This window comes from Rhinoraja longicauda, chromosome 31 (genome assembly GCF_053455715.1).
Source record: "Rhinoraja longicauda isolate Sanriku21f chromosome 31, sRhiLon1.1, whole genome shotgun sequence".
In the NCBI taxonomy this organism is placed as follows: domain Eukaryota; kingdom Metazoa; phylum Chordata; class Chondrichthyes; order Rajiformes; family Arhynchobatidae; genus Rhinoraja; species Rhinoraja longicauda.
Genome location: NC_135983.1, coordinates 14,889,510 through 14,908,778, shown reverse-complemented (window position 1 = coordinate 14,908,778; position 19,269 = coordinate 14,889,510). Strand labels below are relative to the sequence as shown.

The following is a 19,269-nucleotide window of genomic DNA, read 5'->3' as shown; positions in this document are numbered from 1 at the left end:
AGCAATCAAGTGTTTCCTTTTGTGAGAGAAATTTAAATTAGGTATAAAAAAAACAAAAATACATTGGATGAACTCGGCAGGTCAAGCAACATCTGTGGAGGCAACATGATGGTTGACATTTCAGGTTGAGATCGTGCATCAGGACCTCAACCTGAACAATGACCATCACTTTGCCTTCACAGATGCTCAGCTCACTGAGTTCTTCCAGCAGTTTGTTTATTGCTCCAGATTCCAGCATTTGCTGTCTCATGAATCTCCAACAGAATTCAGAATCACCATATTAAGAAGGAGATGAGACTTTCTTTTTTCATAGAATGATGGAATATTTTTACGGCAGAGGTGATAGAAGCTTCACTCGTAGAGTGAAAGGTTACTCTATGACATGATATTGCTGAACTGCACTCAGTAACCAACACACCCTGTAATCTCCTTCCCTTCAATCCACTCCAACTTCTTTACATCACTGCCCAAAACAGAAACAGAAATGCTATGCCGAACATGAATTATTTTCCCTTCCCTCTTCAGCTTTGATGGTAATCCCACATACCAAGTGATGATATCATGCGAGGAAACAGGACATTTGGTATCTCACTGGGGATAGTTGGCGTCTTAATGCATAGCCAGAGTGGACATTGCAGGCAGCATTCATAAACACAGCTGGCCCCATCATTCTAACCCATTGTATTGCATCTCCTCACCAAAATATCAAAGGCTCAGCACTGAAAATTATTATTCTGGGTGAATTTAATCTCAAATCAGGAGCAGAGAAAAAGGAATCTTGAAAATTGGATTGAATGAAAGGCGGTGACAAAAGTTAAAAATTTAATTCTAAATTTAGTATCTTGAAACCTTCATCAATTAAACATTTGATTAGTAGTTAATTAAAAACTATCACATTATTAAAGGATTACTAGACATGGAAATAACAGCTTTTCTGACAGCAGGTTCATCTTGTTTCGACCGTGTAAACATAATGCTGGTCAAAGCATAATAATGATATGGCAAACAGCAAGATGCTTGTAGACCAGAGTGCTACAACTTTCCACTTTTAAAGTGGCATCTGCCTAACATTGCAGTGCTGTGCGTTTGCTAGTGCTCCTTCAGTCTCACAAGCACTTTGACTGCAAAATCTGGGACCTTCAAATTCTGCTTCCAATGGAGTTAGAGACGTTGGTCACTTGCACCAATGAATCAGAGCTGTACGGGAGAGGGTTGGTGCTGAAACAATACTAACATAAAACCCTGAAATGTCTGCACAGGCCTACAGAACCAGGTAGATAGATTCAAAATTCCTGATTAATAACATTGGCGCTGTTGATTTTGCAGTTACTTGCTTATACCTGTAACAGATTTATTAGCACTGAACCATTTTTCCAATGAATGTTAGCAAAGAAAAACCTGTCAGGGAGATACCAATAAAACTAAATTGTAGGGCTATCGTCTTAATTGCATTCACTCCATCCAGAGAACTTCTGAGCTGAATTAACTGAATCTAATGCTTCTTGAGGCATTATTCCATATTGTAATTTTTACCTCTGGTCAGTTTGCTAATTAAATCCCATGGATTTTACCCTTTTTCTGACATTTCGTACAGAGATTATTAAACTATGGGCAGGAATTGAACTGAATTATTGCCAAAATTAATTATCAGAAGATTACGAATTTGAAACGCAAGAGATTTGGATCATTTTCTATCCTCTACAATTTTACTGAGCAGATGTCTTCGTTGATGTAATAATGTTATTACAATAATTGTACATTCTCCCTATGGGAGGACATAGGGACTTGATTGTGGTACACAAGTACTGGAGACAGCCAAGCTGCTTCTGTTGACACCCGTGACTGACAATGCAATCATGGTCCAATGTTTCACATTCAATTAATTGAGAGTTCAAGTGACAGACCATGTCTGAACCAGACTAATAGCAGCTGTCCCGATTAAGGAAACAAGTCATCATCATTATATTCACTTAAGTGCTTCTCATACCACTGGATTTCAATGAGTAATATGACATGAACTACTCTTTATGCACAAATGCTAAACAGTACACAATATATCCACAAATCTGCACTGACTTTGATTGACACAGAAAAGAGATATTAGAGATATGAAAAGAGTTATTTACTGCAGATATAGGTTTGATTAGAAACTGATCTCTTTAATATTGGAAGTAACATCAATCCTCAAACAACACTGATTGGTATCACTGCAGCAGAAAATGCTTAACAGGAACACTCAGTGAAGGGTCACTGTTGTGATATTGGAATCTATACTTGGGGCGAGCAGCTGCAGATTTTGGTTGGTATCTGTAAAACACAAACTCTTTGAATGAAGGGTCACCAGCTCTGGCTATTTCTGCTGATGCTGCCTGACCTGTTTGAACATCACTACCACTTTCAATTGTTCAATGTGCCAAGCATCTGCAGCGTTTATGTAATTGGAAATAAGGTTGTGTGGTTTTGGTGGCTCTCTAAATAGATGACACCAATGTTGCATCAACCTAACTTGTTTTCATTAAGTAAAATTGAGATTTTGGAATATTTATCTTCAATTCAATATTTCTTAAAAACACTGTGGGGAAAGGCTTTTTTTGATTTATTTGCATTCGCTGGTATTGATGTGTTTAAAATGTCAATAAAATCAAACATTTCATCTCAGAACCAAAATGTAAGGAATTTTAATTACAAAAATAGCATTTGAATAAACAAACCCAGTTATTCTTTATTCATCATCTATCAACTGTCCATTGGATTATTTAATCACCTCTACCTTTAGAAACACACGCTCCCTATGACAAAGAAAGATTGGTGGAGAGGGAAATGGTGTTAATGTTTCCTAATAAGAGCTGCTTCACCTTTTTGTTTGCACCAATAAATGTTAAGATTTAACAACCTAATTATGAAATGCAAATGAAGAATGGTTGTTGTTCCACAGGAACATCTGATCACGTCTGATCAGATTTCAGCTATTTTTCAGTTTTGTACTCCCCTCCCTCAAATATCTTTAATAGGATGGTGTTGAAATTGAAGTTGAGGATGAGATGTTAACTTGAGTTTTACAACAGGCAAGGCTGCAATCTCCAGAATGGTATATATTATAATTAGTTTAGCTGATGAAATAAAAATACTACAGAGAAATGAAATGAATTTCAATTTCATGGTGAGATGTGAGAACAAGAACTGACCCAAACATTTCTGACAAAAAGCAAAGGAGCAAAGAACAAGAGGATATCACCCTAGGCAACATGTTGCTGTAAACATTAATGATTGGACATTTAAATGGGAGAGCTTTATGAATTTCTTATTTGATCAGTGCTTACACTGCGACAACCAAGAATACTGGTAAGACAGCTTGACCCTTCTCTCAAATAAAGGAACGTGATGTGAATGTGGGAACAGAAAAAACAAAATGCATTCAAAAAGTCCTAATGCACACATGAAAACCATGATTTAAAATTTACCCATAAAAATGTTATATCTAATCATTTACATACCTTATCTGAATGTCCCACTGTTTCTACCATTTTGAGGTATTTTATAATAAAATAAATTTGCCTGTATAGAAAGATGTTGGAAGAATCATTCTACCCTGCAGGAATTTGTTTAAACTAGGCTTGTTGACTGACTGTCCTTCATTTCCTGTGCTGTACACGTCCCAATTTCCCGATATGATCCTTAATAACTAGACCAGGAGTCGGACGTTACTGCCTGCAAGTATCGTGAAAGGCCTCTAGCGTGCGAAAGTCTCTCCACGTGGGAGGCAATCCATCCTGAAGAAATTTTCCACACCGCTGACACGTAGCCTGGAATAACTTAATGTAACTTCGCAACCAAGTCTGGAAAAAAAAATCAGAGCAACACATGATCAGTATTTTTAATATATCATTGTATTTAAATTTTACAATTGTAACATTGATTGTTACGCTTCACTCAAAATGAGAACCTCCAGCTTCTCAACATTAAGACAGGAATAACAGCTTCCACTCAAGCTCTGTTACAGATCTCCAATTTTGAAATATCACAAATTAAAATACAGCATTCACCCAGGATCAATTGGAAGATGCCATTTGCCACACCTGTCTTGTTATAAAATCCCAGCTCACAGCACCCATGATGAGTTCTACTTTCCCAGCGTGAAAGGTCAGAGGAAGGACTTGGCCCATGCTTCAATATTTATGTGAACACAACTAAAATGCTGTGTTTTAAAGATTCTGTTTTATTCTGGTACCACACAAAAGTGGTGAAGATTGATATGTAATCAAAAAGGTGATTTTTATTTTGTTCAAGTTTGCTGGTACAAACAAGGTCCATTAATCATCTTGCTCATTACACAATGTTTAATCAACTCCACAGGAAAGCTACTTAATCAAAATGTTAAAATGCATAACATTCCCCAGTAAAGCAAGTTTAAAAAAAAGTGAACCTAGTTCCAAAGGAATTTATGGCTTCAGTACAGTGGATTGTGTGAAACTTGAAGGCAAAGGAGACTGCAGTTGCTGGAATCTGGAACAAAAAGCAGAACACTAGAAGAACTCAGTGGGTCAAATGGCAGCTGTGGAGGTAAAATGTGTATGTGGCTGTTTTGGGTTGAGACTCTGCATCGGGACTGTACAGGAGGAGAAAGGAATGCCAGCAGATAGAGTAGGGATGTGGGACAGAGGTTCCTAGTTGATATGTGGAACCAGATAGGAGGGGATGGTGGACAGATAGAATCAGATGCTAGGAGGAGGGTGGTGGAGGGGATAGGTAAGGTGAAAGACCAGTTGATCAGAATTCAGGTCTGGCATATTCCAGTGAGGAAAGGAGACAAGGATGGCAAGATTCAGCAAAACCCTGGATGATGAGAGATGTTGTAAATGTGCAAGATGCTATAAAAAGGAAAATAAGCTTGAGGAAGGTGAAATCAGACAGGGTCCTTAAGGAATATAAAGATAGCAGGAATTAACTGAAATAGGGTATCTGGAGGCCAAAAGAAAACATGAAATATCCTTGGTGAGTAGGATTAAGAAAAATCTCAAGGCATTTTATACATACATTAAAACCAAGAGGAGAGCTAGGGAAAAGGTAGGATCACTCTAGAATAAATGTGAGAACTTACGCCTGGAGCCAAAGTAAAGAGTACTTTGTATCATTACTCATCAAGGATAAGGAATGGAGATTGTGAGATCAGTGTGGGTATAATAACATTACGGGCATATTGATATCAGGAAGTAGGTGCTGTTGAGTGCAGTAAACAACAGCGATGTAGTTGTCGATGTGGTGGGGAAGAGCTGGGGTGGGGTTAGGATTGGGTGAGACTGTACAAAACAGGCTGCGAAGAAGGACAGTTCCTTGCAGCTAACAAAAAGGCAGGACTAGCTGAAGCACATGTGAGGGCCGTGGCTATCTTTTGATCTGCAGAAAGTGGGAGGAATCAAAAAAAATCTTATTCAGGGCAAGGACAAGTTCTGCCAAGCAGATGAGAATGTTCATACAGGAGAATTGGTTAGGTTTAGTTTAGTTTAGAGATAGTTTAGCGACAGGTCTTTGTTCAAGAAAGATATGAAAGGCTCTAAGACCCTTCTGAAGGGGGATGGAGGTGTACAGAGACTAGACATCCATGGTAAAGATGAGCCCGTTGGAACAGTGGAATTGGAATTGGAATTGAAAAGGTGGAGAGCATCCCACATTCCAAGACGTGCAGATTTGTAGGTATAAGGAGGGACTTGAGGATGGTCTGTTGCCTCCCTGGTGCCAGGGTTCAGCACATCACAGACCAGCTTCAGAAAATCCTAGTGAGGGAAGGCGATCAACCTGAAGTCGTTGTGCACGTGGGCACGAATGACGTCGGGCAGAAGAGGAAGGAGGTGCTACATCGGGAGTTTAGAGAGTTGGGAAAAACACTGAGAAGTAGGACGTCGAAGGTGGTTATCTCTGGACTGCTACCGGTACCTCGTGGTGGTGAGGCCAGGAACAGAGAGATAATGAATTTATGGCTGAGGGACTGGTGCAGAGAGCAGGGATTTAGATTTCTGGACCACTGGGATCTCTTCTGGGCTAGGGGTGACTTGTACAAAAGGGACGGGTTGCATCTTAACAGCAGGGGGACAAACATTCTGGCAGGCAGGTTTGCTAGTGTGACACCTGTGGCTTTAAACTAAGTAGTGGGGGGAGGGGTTAACAAATTGTGAATATGAAGATGAGGTAAAAGGGAATACAGGAGGTATTGCAAAAGACTCTCGGAAGAATGGGAACAGAAGTTCTAGAGGGGAAAAGAAATTAAGGGCAGGGCCAATTGTGACCGATGTGAGAGGGGAGGTAAATACAGAAGTTAAAGTGTTGTACTTAAATGCGCGTAGTATAAAAAATAAAGTGGATGAGCTTGAGGCTCAGTTAGTCATGGGCAAGTATGATGTTGTAGGGATCACTGAGACATGGCTACAAGAGGACCAGGGCTGGGAACTGAATATTCAGGGGTACACAACGTATAGAAAAGACAGACAGGTGGGCAGAGGGGGTGGGGTTGCTCTGGTGGTAAGGAATGATATTCATTCCCTTGCAAGGGGTGACATAGAATCAGGAGATGTTGAATCAGTATGGATAGAAATGAGAAATTGTAAGGGTAAAAAGACCCTAATGGGAGTTATCTATAGGCCCCCAAACAGTAGCCTCGACATAGGGTGCAATTTGAATCAGGAGATAAAATTGGCGTGTCAAAAATGTAATGCTACGGTGGTTATGGGAGATTTCAACATGCAGGTAGACTGGGAAAATCAGGTTGGAAATGGACCCCAGGAAAGAGTGTTTGTAGAGTGCCTTCGAGATGGATTCTTAGAACAGCTTGTACTGGAGCCTACCAGGGAGAAGGCAATTCTGGATTTAGTGTTGTGTAATGATCCTGATCTGATAAGAGGACTAGAGGTAAAAGAGCCATTAGGAGGCAGTGATCACAACATGATAAGTTTTACTCTGCAAATGGAAAGGCAGAAGGGAAAATCGGAAGTGTCGGTATTACAGTGTAGCAAAGGGGATTACAGAGGCATGAGGCAGGAGCTGGCCAAAATTGACTGGAAGGAGGCCCTAGCAGGGAAGACGGTAGAACAGCAATGGCAGGTATTCCTGGGAATAATGCAGAGGTTGCAGGATCAATTTATTCCAAAGAGGTGGAAAGACTCTAAGGGGAGTAAGAGACACCTGTGGCTGACAAGGGAAGTCAGGGACAGCATAAAAATTAAGGAGAGGAAGTATAACATAGCAAAGAAGAGTGGGAAGACAGAGGATTGGGACTCTTTTAAAGAGCAACAAAAGTTAACTAAAAAGGCAATACGGGGAGAAAAGATGAGGTACGAGGGTAAACTAGCCAATAATATAAAGGAGGACAGCAAAAGTTTTTTTAGGTACGTGAAGAGGGAAAAAAACAGTCAAGGCAAATGTGGGTCCCTTGAAGACAGAAGCAGGGGAATTTATTATGGGGAACAAAGAAATGGCAGACGAGTTAAACCGTTACTTTGGATCTGTCTTCACTGAGGAAGATACACACAATCTCCCAAATGTTCTAGGGGCCGGAGAACCTAGGGTGATGGAGGAACTGAAGGAAATCCACATTAGGCAGGAAATGGTTTTGGGTAGACTGATGGGACTGAAGGCTGATAAATCCCCAGGGCCTGATGGTCTGCATCCCAGAGTACTTAAGGAGGTGGCTCTAGAAATAGTGGAAGCATTGGAGATCATTTTTCAATGTTCTATAGATTCAGGATCAGTTCCTGTGGATTGGAGGATAGCAAATGTTATCCCACTTTTTAAGAAAGGAGGGAGAGAGAAAACGGGTAATTATAGACCAGTTAGTCTGACATCAGTGGTGGGGAAGATGCTGGAGTCAATTATAAAAGACGAAATTGCTGAGCATTTGGATAGCAGTAACGGGATCATTCCGAGTCAGCATGGATTTACGAAGGGGAAATCATGCTTGACAAATCTACTGGAATTTTTTGAGGATGTAACTAGGAAAATTGACAAGGGAGAGTCAGTGGATGTGGTGTACCTCGACTTTCAGAAAGCCTTCGACAAGGTCCCACATAGGAGATTAGTGGGCAAAATTAGGGCACATGGTATTGGGGGTAGGGTACTGACATGGATAGAAAATTGGTTGACAGACAGAAAGCAAAGAGTGGGGATAAATGGGTCCCTTTCGGAATGGCAGGCAGTGACCAGTGGGGTACCGCAAGGTTCGGTGCTGGGACCCCAGCTATTTACGATATACATTAATGACTTAGACGAAGGGATTAAAAGTACCATTAGCAAATTTGCAGATGATACTAAGTTGGGGGGTAGTGTGAATTGTGAGGAAGATGCAATAAGGCTGCAGGGTGACTTGGACAGGTTGTGTGAGTGGGCGGATACATGGCAGATGCAGTTTAATGTAGATAAGTGTGAGGTTATTCACTTTGGAAGTAAGAATAGAAAGGCAGATTATTATCTGAATGGTGTCAAGTTAGGAGGAGGGGGAGTTCAACGAGATCTGGGTGTCCTAGTGCATCAGTCAATGAAAGGAAGCATGCAGGTACAGCAGGCAGTGAAGAAAGCCAATGGAATGTTGGCCTTCGTAACAAGAGGAGTTGAGTATAGGAGCAAAGAGGTCCTTCTACAGTTGTACCGGGCCCTGGTGAGACCGCACCTGGAGTACTGTGTGCAGTTTTGGTCTCCAAATTTGAGGAAGGATATTCTTGCTATGGAGGGCGTGCAGCGTAGGTTCACCAGGTTAATTCCCGGAATGTCGGGATTGTCGTATGTTGAAAGGCTGGAGCGATTGGGCTTGTATACACTGGAATTTAGAAGGATGAGGGGGGATCTTATTGAAACATATAAGATAATTAGGGGATTGGACACATTAGAGGCAGATAACATGTTCCCAATGTTGGGGGAGTCCAGAACAAGGGGCCACAGTTTAAGAATAAGGGGTAGGCCATTTAGAACGGAGATGAGGAAGAACTTTTTCAGTCAGAGAGTGGTGAAGGTGTGGAATTCTCTGCCTCAGAAGGCAGTGGAGGCCAGTTCGTTGGATGCTTTCAAGAGAGAACTGGATAGAGCTCTTAAGGATAGCGGAGTGAGGGGGTATGGGGAGAAGGCAGGAACGGGGTACTGATTGAGAGTGATCAGCCATGATCGCATTGAATGGCGGTGCTGGCTCGAAGGGCTGAATGGCCTACTCCTGCACCTATTGTCTATTGTCTATTGTCTATTGAAAGGAATGGATAATGGGAGACGAGATGGAGTCCAGGTACAAAGATGGGCATGAGAAGATTGAAACCACAGGCCTATCAGGGCAATCCTGTTCATGGAGCTCAGGTAAGGTGCAGAAGCGGGCAGTGTGGGATTGAGGCATCATGGGGTTGGATACTGTGGATGGGAAATCTACTGTTGTGATGAGATTAGATTTTTAATTGTCCGGGAAGCAGCAATCTGTCATGATGAAACATAGTATTTCCCAAACATTGGCGAGCGAGTCAAACATAACACTAAATCACAATATCAGTCTGAAGAAGGGCCTCGATCCGAAACGTTACCCATTCCTTCAGCATTTTGTATCTATCTTCAGTTTAAGCCAGTATCTGCAGTTCCTTCCTGCAATCTATCTCTCTAATTAGGATAATAAACAAAATGGGCTTGGTCTTAAAAATTTCAAATGTATTACTATGCACTGATTTTCAAAATCGGCGTACTGTGTTGTATTGATGCAGATATTGGTGAAAATTTATAAAATATGACATTCATTTTATATTTAATGTCCATAAATACCCAATATAACAGAGCCAGCACAGCTGAAAAATATAAATCCCATTTGGGTTCAAACTTTGGGGGTGTTTATTACTTATAAAGCTGTTTTTAATTAATTGTTTTATCTGTGGGACTCAGCTGAAAAACTAATTAATAACATATATATTCTTCTGAAGCAAAATGCTAGTGAAAAGATAAGTTTCACTAAAGCCCTTAAGGACCCCATTGGTAAAAGAGGGACGTCATCAAAGACTTGAAACTACTATGATTTAATCTTGCAGATGAGATTGTTATTAAATGTGGAGCCACTGAAATGAAAATAGGATGAAGTAAATCGTGTTTTCCTTTAAAATATCTCAGATTGAATGCCTGCATTAGCCATGTCACTGGGTACAGCAACATGGTCTCATTAAAGATGAGAACAGGAACATAATCTATCTGTCTGTTTTGTACCATGACCAACCTCTCCACCAGATGCTGATGGATACACACATCTTATACCTTGTATATCTTTTTAAAGCTGTCAATTAAATTATCTGAGGAAGGTTTTAGCTTTGATATATCAGGAAAGATATATTAACCCCATCCCCACATTAAAATTATTTTTTGTGGCTGTATTCATCCAGCAAGGTCCAAGCAGAATAGGATAATTAGGATAATTATTACTGAATGGCCTAAAGAGAGAAACACATCTTAAAATTGTGGGGGCGGCGCAGTGTTGCAACAGTAGATTTGCCTTATAGCGCCAGATACCTGGGTTCGAACCTGACTATGGGTACCGTCCATACGAAGTATGTACTTTCTCCTTGTGATTGCATGGGGTTTCTCTAGGCACTCTGTCTTCCTCCCGCATTCCAAGACGTGCAGGTTTGTAGGTTCATTGGCTTCTGTAAATTGTCTCTGTAAGTGTGTAGGTTAGAACTGGTGTATGGGTGATCACTTGTCGGCGTGGACCCGGTGAGCCGAAGGGCCTGTTTCCTCGCTGTATATCTAAACTAAAACCAGCCTGCAGCTTTCCTTGAGGAATTTTGGAGATATCTATAGTAACAAAAGGAGTATGCAGCCGGGTAAAGCAGCTCTATGCTACCATGTAACTCAGCAAGAGGACATTTAGTTAATCTGTAGTACTTTGTTGGCAGCTGATATGCTCATCCCGATGCAAACGAGAAGCAACTATTTTGGTGAGAGACTTCCAGAATACAAACTAGTCAGCCCGTTCTTTAATTTGCAATGAGATGATTTAAATTTGACTTAAAATAGAAAATAATTTTCTGATCCAACCACATAAATTCAGAAAACAAAAGGAACCGTAGTTAAAGGTGACCATTTAGAACTTTACAGTCTTGAAACATTCCTTGCACTTCATTTCTCCAAGTTATTTTGATTTGGGTATCTGCAATAAAGTTAATTCAGTATCCCTGCCCAAACCATCCCTCACATCAACAAATCAAATCATTTTATACTCTATGCTGGATAATCAAGAAAGTATCAGCAATTAGTGAACCATTTTTGTCACAAGTTTAAAATGCAGAACTAATGGTTGAGATCAGACGCTAAAATGACACTACCATGAACTACTCGCTTGGATGTCAAACATCAAACAGTTGCCATAAAGATTAATGGTTGTCTTTAAAGTGAAGTAGTAAAAAGCGAAGCATCAGGTTTCAATATATAAAACGTTAAGTTTAATTGGTAATTACAGCTACCATAAAATGATCATGTACCCACTGGTACATTTAATTAGGATGCAAGGAACTGCAGATGCTAGTTTACAAATAAAGGCACAAAGTGGTGGAATACCAGCGGGTCAGGCAGCATTCTGGTCAACATGAATTGGAGACGTTTTGGGTAGGAATCTTTCTTCTGACGGATTGTGTGTGTCTGTGGGGGGGGGGGGGGGGGGGGTGGTTTGAAAGCTCGAAGAGAGGGGGGCAGGACAAAGCCCAACAGGTAATAGGTTGATACAGGTGAGATGGGGTTTTGATAGGTCAATAGTGGACAGAGGCCAGAAATGAAAACAGAATGAGTGAGACCGAGTCAAAAGGAATAAAGTTGCAAATTGTGAAGCTTGAGGAAAGAATGGAGGTGGAAGGAGAGAAACAGGTGCGAGTCCAGGTGGGGCACAGTGGAACTGGGGAGGGCGGTAAGAAAGAGGTGGGAAGAAGGGAGAGGGGTTTGAAGTTACTTAAATTCGGAGAATTCAGTATTCATACCTCTGGGTTCTAAGCTACCCAAGCAGAATATGAGGTGTTCCTCCAGTTTGCATGCGGCCTCACACTACTAATGGAGGAGATCCAGGATCGAAAGGTCAGCATGAGAATGGGAAGAGTAGTTACAATGGTTAGCAACCCAGATTCCCTTTGGCATTGGCCCATCTGAGCATGTATTGGCAAAACAGTCACCGAATCTACACTGGTCTTGCTGATGTACAGGTGGAACCCTAGTTTTAGTCGATGAGGTTAGAGGAGGTGCTCTTGAACCTTTGACTCATCTGGAAGACTGCTATAACTTCCCATCCCCAACCCTTTTCGCCTTCCGCAAAACCTGCTCCGTCTGCAACTCCTTAATTCACTCATCCCTTCTCACCCAAACCACCCACTCCCCAGGTACTTGGCCCTGCAACCTCAAGAGATGTAACACCTGTCCTAATATCTTACCCAACGGTATAAACATTGAATTCTCCAATTTTGGGTAACTACAAACCCTCACCGACTCTATTCTTCCCCTCCTAACCCCCCTCCCCCACCCCGTCTCCCCTGTATTCCATCTGGACTTGCATCTATTTCTCCCCCAACCCCCCATAACCAGTCTGAAGAAGGGATCTGACCCAAACGTCACCTATCCATATTCTCCGGAGATACTGCCTGACCCACTGAGTTATTCCAGCACTTCGCATCTTCGTTTGGTACATTTAATTTCTCACTGGGGTTACTCAGCACTGGACAGGTAATGTGATGATGACAGCAGATTTTTTGTACACTCTGTCAGAGCGTTTTACGGTCCGTCATTAATTTGAGTGGGAGGAATGGAGACTCTGGTGACGCTAATCTCTCTTCAACACCCATAGGTCTTTAGTGAGATTATGTAGCAAAATACCACAATGGTGACTGACAAAAGGTGAACTTATTCGAGAGCTCAATATCTTCAATGTTTGTGTAAAGTGCTTAATTTTCAGAGGTACAAAGCCCCACTTTGGGTTGCATTACATGCATGAAATTTAAATATATGTCATATAGATAGGAGACTGACATGCATGCAGAGGGATGGAGATCCCAGTTGAATTTTTGACGTTGTATCACTTACCATGAAAGATCTGACCACCACATCTGGCATCTGAGGCAGCTGGTAATGCAGCAATGCTGTTGTGGCATGATCTGTCACCTGAGAGATAAGTGACAAGAAATGAAAGTCAGAATAATAGCCATTGAGAAAACCAACCATAACTTACAATAGTTACATTGATGAAATCAGCTATTAAATTCTAAACAAAAGTGCTCATAAGAGTATCCAAGAATGTCCTAGGAAAAATGATTGATTTCTCATTTTTCGTCATTTTACTGACACAATTACATTCCCAAAATTGCTTAACACATGTATAAAAAGTAACTTACTCAGAAAAGTCCCCCAAATTTTTATTAACTTTTCATCCATCTTATCAGTTCATTGATATAATTTTTCAATCTCCTTCCTATTTTCTCTTCTTTCTTGTAAACAGTATTATCCTAGCTTCTGACAACTTTACCATTTTGTTTTACAAAGCCCTTCCAACCAGGATGCACACTAACCAATATTTTGCGGTTAACTTGAATGAATGTCATTCACTGTTCATTGTACTTTAACGATCAAATATCTCTCAGACGCAAAGTTGTTGTGGTTCAAAAAGCATTTAATTGTAGCTCAATACTAAGTAAACACAATAATGTAAGATGGGAAAGCATTGGAAGGTCTTCAGATGATCTCCTCCAGTCTCCTGCACTTGATCACCATATAATTACCATATCATGACCGTCTGAAATAAAAGCAGAAGATACTGGAAACACTCTGCATGACAGGCAGTCAACATATTTGGTCAATGTATTATTTGTGCCCATTAGAAGTAGTCAGAATATTCATTCAATGCCAAGTCATTAACAGGAAATGAAATATAGATAATATTAAGAGATTGAGGAGACATTGAAAAGATGAAACTAAAATTTAAAAATCCAGGCTAATTAAAATTTGAATAGGATCTCATACTTGTAAATGTTAATTTTCAGTTCCAGTGAGATTGTTTAGCAATAATTATTATTCCAATAAAATCCGATGCACTAAAATGGGCAAACCTTAACTTTTGGTGATAAATTTAATGAGCACCATATATTCATGAGTGCAATAACACTCAGATTTAGTTCACCACCTGCAATTTTTGTGTATTCAGACTTGCTTGGTCCAGTTGAAGAGGACTGATTTAAGTGAGGCTGCAGTGTGGCCTTGGGAGTACGTTGGCCTGTGAAAGATTTTTGAGGCCCTATTGCTTCTGTCCATCCTCAAAATGCATTGCAGCCTTTGACAGGATCTGATACCATCAAGATGTGTGCATACAATTTATATATTTTGCATATATAATAATTCACATATTTAAAGAGTATCATCATTGCTGTAAATATTTTTTTAAATGTTATTATAAAGATATGTTTCAAAAAATAAATTACAAATAGGTCAGTGAGTTGGTAACTGGAGAGTCTAATTTTAAGCTGGTCAAAAGAGCAATAGAAGGATTGCTGACCGTTTCTTTCTGCTGAATGATTTTAGAATTTGTATTGTTTTCCAAAATAATAATAATAATAATAATAATAATAATATTCATTTATTGTCATTGCAACGAGTACAACGAAATTAAAAAATAGCCAATCCTGACGGTGCGTACAAACATATATGCAATAAATGCAAAAACAAATAAATACATAAATACAATTAAATACAATTATGTTAAGTACAAAGATTTTTTAGTGTTGCCTAGTGCAAAGGTAGTGTTCAGTTCTCGTATGGCCCTGGGGTAAAAACTGTTCTTAAGTCTGTTTGTTCGGGATTTTATCGACCTGAAACGTCGACCAGAGGGCAGATGAACAAACAGACGGTGGCCGGGGTGGGATGGATCTTTTATTATTTTGCCTGCTCTACTGAGGCAGCGTAGTCTGAACAGGTGCTCCAGGGAGGGCAGTGAGCAGCCGATGATTTTCTGGGCCGTCGTGATGACCCTCTGAAGGGCCTTCCTGTCCTTTTCTGAGCAGCTGGCATACCATGTGGTTATACAGTATGCCAGCACACTCTCGATGGAGCAGCGATAGAAGGACAACATGAGCTTCTCCTGCAGGTTGGTTTTCCTGAGGATCCTCAGGAAGTGGAGTCTCTGCTGTGCCTTCTTTACTGTGGTGATGGTGTTGGTAGACCAGGTGAGATCCTCTGCGATGTGCGTACCCAGGAACCTGAAAGCTGGTACCCTTTCCACACAGACCCCATTGATGGCAGCAGTATCTATATGGGCTTTAAGACGAAAATGAAAACATTGTTGACACTTTAAAAACTGAGTGCAAATGGGTCACTGTTTCAGAGAACCAGAAACATGTTTGTGCTAAAAAACTCTGATCCTTCGAGTATATAACTGCAACAAAGGCCGAGCCACAAAACAAAAATGTACTTGTGAAGTGCAGCGAACCACAGTAAACCCATTCAGTTCCACACTGGCAGCCAAGTTGTTCACCACTGTGATGGATCATTCCTTGTCTCTGTCTTCTTCAAGATTCAAAAGTGGCAATTTCAACCAGCACTGTAGACTTGTACAAATCTGTCAAGCTGTTTCTAGAACACTTGCACAATTCCAAAAGTTAAATCTGGCAGCAGACCTTGTGTTGAGTCTCTGACAGATAAAAAAAAATGAGGAGTGTCTTCTGAAATGCTGCAATGTAAAATCCAGACATCAAAGGCACTAGCCTGTTGATCAAATGTTGGAAGGTCTGATTTTTTTTCCTAGGCAAACCAGACTGTAAAAGTGCAAGGCAAAGTATGTTGTGCAACCGTGATACTGCAAAGTCCACAGTAATTTGGTGCTGAGATACGGTTGTGCAGTGTGATTCAAGAATCTGAAGGTTGCGGGAAGGAAGCTGTTCTTGAACCTGGAGGTAATGGTTCTCAAGCTGGAACTTGGAGTGATGAATTGTGTGTGAGCATGAGTGGAAAGAGGATAGTTTATATAACCAAGTGTGTTTTTGGTCTGTTAGTGAGAGAGAACAGTATACTGAAAAAAGAGCAGCTCGTCTTAACATTGAGGTTAACCCAAAAGACTGTTTTAAGGAGGCGACATTTCTTGTGAAACTGTTCCAATGAACGGAGATCCTCTCGCCTGGAGGAGGTAAATGGCCTCATTTCCTCCATGCACCTATGGCCTAGTCAGCCTGGTAGACAAGACCTCCATCCTGGAATATGCCTCAATACAAACACTGTCTTGTACAAATCTATAAATTGTTGTGCTGACTCCTTCTTCCCATGCGGCCTCTCTCCTGCAGTTTTCTTCTCCTCAGTGGCAGCGGGCCAACAATATACACCATGTGTTACCTTTAAAGTCTAATGCCTTTGTCTGATTATTGCAACAGGTTGCAATGTTTTATAATTTCTCTCTTGGTGTAAAACACTCTAAATACTGTTGCACTTTTGCTTTGATAGATTCTGCAGTTTTTCACTGGATTAAAATTGATCAAATTGGATAGAATTAAACAAAAACAAGTATACAACAGCATTAAGTGTTTTACACCCAGAAAGAGGTGTTGAAACATTGCAACCCTGCTGCAGCAATCAGTGAAAGCATTAGCCCATAAAGACAAGCATTGGCTTAGGTTGCTGACAGCAGCACTAAACACAATGTTTAGTTTACCAAAATAGGATGCATTCCAGTTTCTGGGCAAATGGGAATACCAACTTATAAAAACAAGTTGTTGCACATGTGAGAGTGAAAGGAACATCATCTATTGAATTCCTCATGAAACTATCTAATGAGACCTGTAACCTGAACTCCTTTTCAAAACACAAACAGGGAACAAGTTGTTTTTGATTCAGGAACTACTATTACTCATTCCAAAATAATTCTTCTCTCTGTCTGACCGCAACTTCATATTTTGCGCCTGCAGTTGATGCTCAATGAAAATTATTTCTCGCCTGTAAATTTCAGTCACATTCCTGGACCTTCTGAAGTAACTTTGTTCTATTTTAAGAATATCTAACTCTCTTAGTCTCATGTTCCCTTCTAGGTGTCCATTCACACCAGCATTGCTTTAATCTCATGTGCAGAGACTCAGTTAATTGCAAAATTACAGGCAGGCAAAACATGCGCATAAATCTGTTTGGTTTTCTCATTTGAGGTAGATGCTCTTTCACGAGGTTTGGCATGTTTATAAGGCAGATCCTGTAAAGTATTTACAGAGCAAACCCTTGTGTAAATTGAAAGAGAAAAAAAACAAACACTTCCAGTGGGGAAAGCCACAAAGGGATCACTGCTAACTTTCCCATCTGGGGATCTTGACGTTAAAATACTGCCTCATGGGTTTAATAGAAAATGGCCGGATTTTTAAAAATTTCAGCAAAAGTTTGCATCATCTGATCACCATTTTGCCCCATTGAGTTGGAACTGAACCATTTACTGCTGGAAGTAAAATACCGTGGCTGTTGTAACACTCAGCAGTTCAGCCAGCAGTCTGCAGCAGTCAATGTTTCGTTAGATCTGAGGGATAATTCTGTTCCTCCATAGATTCTGTCTGGCTTTCTGAGCATTTTGTGCACATTGTGAAACTGCTTTAGAATCAATCTTATGATTGGGCAATCACTTTGTGGAGCACCTGTGCTCAGTCTGTAGCTTCCTGTTTCATGTAACTTTATCTGTTAATACCACTCTTATTCCAGTCTGTCTGCCAGTCTGTGGCGTCCTCCACTGCGGTTCAACTTTAGCTAGAGGAACAAAATTTCCTTCTAGGCACTTTGCAGCCATCCGGAATGAATGTTGAATTTTCCAACTTAAGGTAAAGTGCTCTCCCATTATTTCCCATATCATGCTCTTATCCCCTTCTCTCCCTGTTTGTATAAAATGTCTACTCTTGCTCCTGCTCAGTTTTAACCAATTTCCATATCTTCTTTTGTCTTGCACCTCAAACCTCCCCTCAGCTCTGCTTTCAAAAATGAAACTCCTCCACTCTGCCCCCTGTATTGAGGAAGGATCCTCAACAAAAATGTTGACTGGTTTCTCTTCCCATGGATGCTGCTCAGCTGACTGAATTCTTCCAGCATTTTGCTTTTATTTTTTAATCTATCTTGGACTGAGAAAATAACAGCCCTCGTGTCTGTTGTAAGAGTGAAAGTGCTAATGGTCCGCTGGGGGGTATTCGTTTTTCTAATGTTGAAACCAAGATATCTTGACCATTTATTCTGTTTATTAAAAAATCTGTTTGATCTTGATCCTGGCACTCACAATATAAAAACTAAATGCAAGAAAATGCAAAATTGTTCATCAGCTTCAGCTCGCTATTCAACATGATCAACTCCTCCAAAGTGTCCCTATGCATTTTGATTCTCGATTTCCTCTTCGGCAGACCACACTCAGAATGAATTGGCAACAACACTTCCTTCTCGACAACCATCAACACAGGAGTACCTAGACTATGTGCTCAGTCCCCTACTCTACTCCCGCTATACCAATGATTGTAACTAGATATAGTTCAAATGCCATCTTTAAATTCGCCGATGATGCCATCGTTGTTGGAAGAATAACAGGTTAATGATGACTTAGAGTGCAGGAGGGATTGATAATCCGAATGAATGTTGCCAGACAACAATCTCGCTTTCAACATTAACAAGACCAATGAGCTGAAGAAGGGTCTGGACCCAAACGTTACTATCCATGTTCTCCAGAAATACTGCCTGACCTGCTGAGTTACTCCAGCACTTTGTGTTGTTTTGTGTATTATCCAGCATCTGCAATCCCTTGTTTCTCCAAAGAGCTGATTGCTGACTTCAGGAATCAATTAATCTGTCTTCATCAAGAGAGTGGTGAGAGTCAATGGCTTCAAGTTCCTGAACATGCATATTTCTGAAGATCTGTCCTGGGCCCAGCACATCAACTCAATCACAAAGGAAGTTCATCAATGAATCTATTTCCGTAAAAGATTGAGGTGATTTGTTATATCATCGAATACTGTATAAAACTTTGATGGAGGTTGAGGGGAGACTTGATAGAAGTATATAAAATCATAAGAGGCATAGATAGGGTATATGGTCAGAACATTTTTCCCAGGGTGTAAATGTCCAACACTAGAGGGCTTGGCTATAAGGTGAGAGGGAGAAAGTTTAATAGAGATATGTGGGACAAGTTTTTTTTTACACAGTGAGTGGTGGGGGCCTGGAACGCATTGCCAGGGGTGGCGGTGGAGGCAGATATAATAGTGGTGTTAAAGAGGCTTTTAGATAGACACATGGGAGTGCAGGGAATAGAAGGAT

General features: G+C 40.6%; 1 protein-coding gene across 1 annotated transcript in view; it reads right to left on the bottom strand.

The window, feature by feature from the left end:
- Positions 1 to 2,716: 2,716 nt before the first annotated feature.
- med27 (mediator complex subunit 27) overlaps positions 2,717 to 19,269 on the bottom strand; it is a 244,181-nt gene continuing 227,628 nt past the window's right edge. The window contains exons 7-8 of the mRNA XM_078425940.1: positions 13,057 to 13,134; positions 2,717 to 3,836 (exon numbers count right to left, since the gene is read on the bottom strand). Coding sequence (XP_078282066.1) covers positions 3,702 to 3,836; positions 13,057 to 13,134 — 213 coding nt within the window. The 3' untranslated portion in view covers positions 2,717 to 3,701. The remainder of the gene's footprint in view (positions 3,837 to 13,056; positions 13,135 to 19,269) is intronic.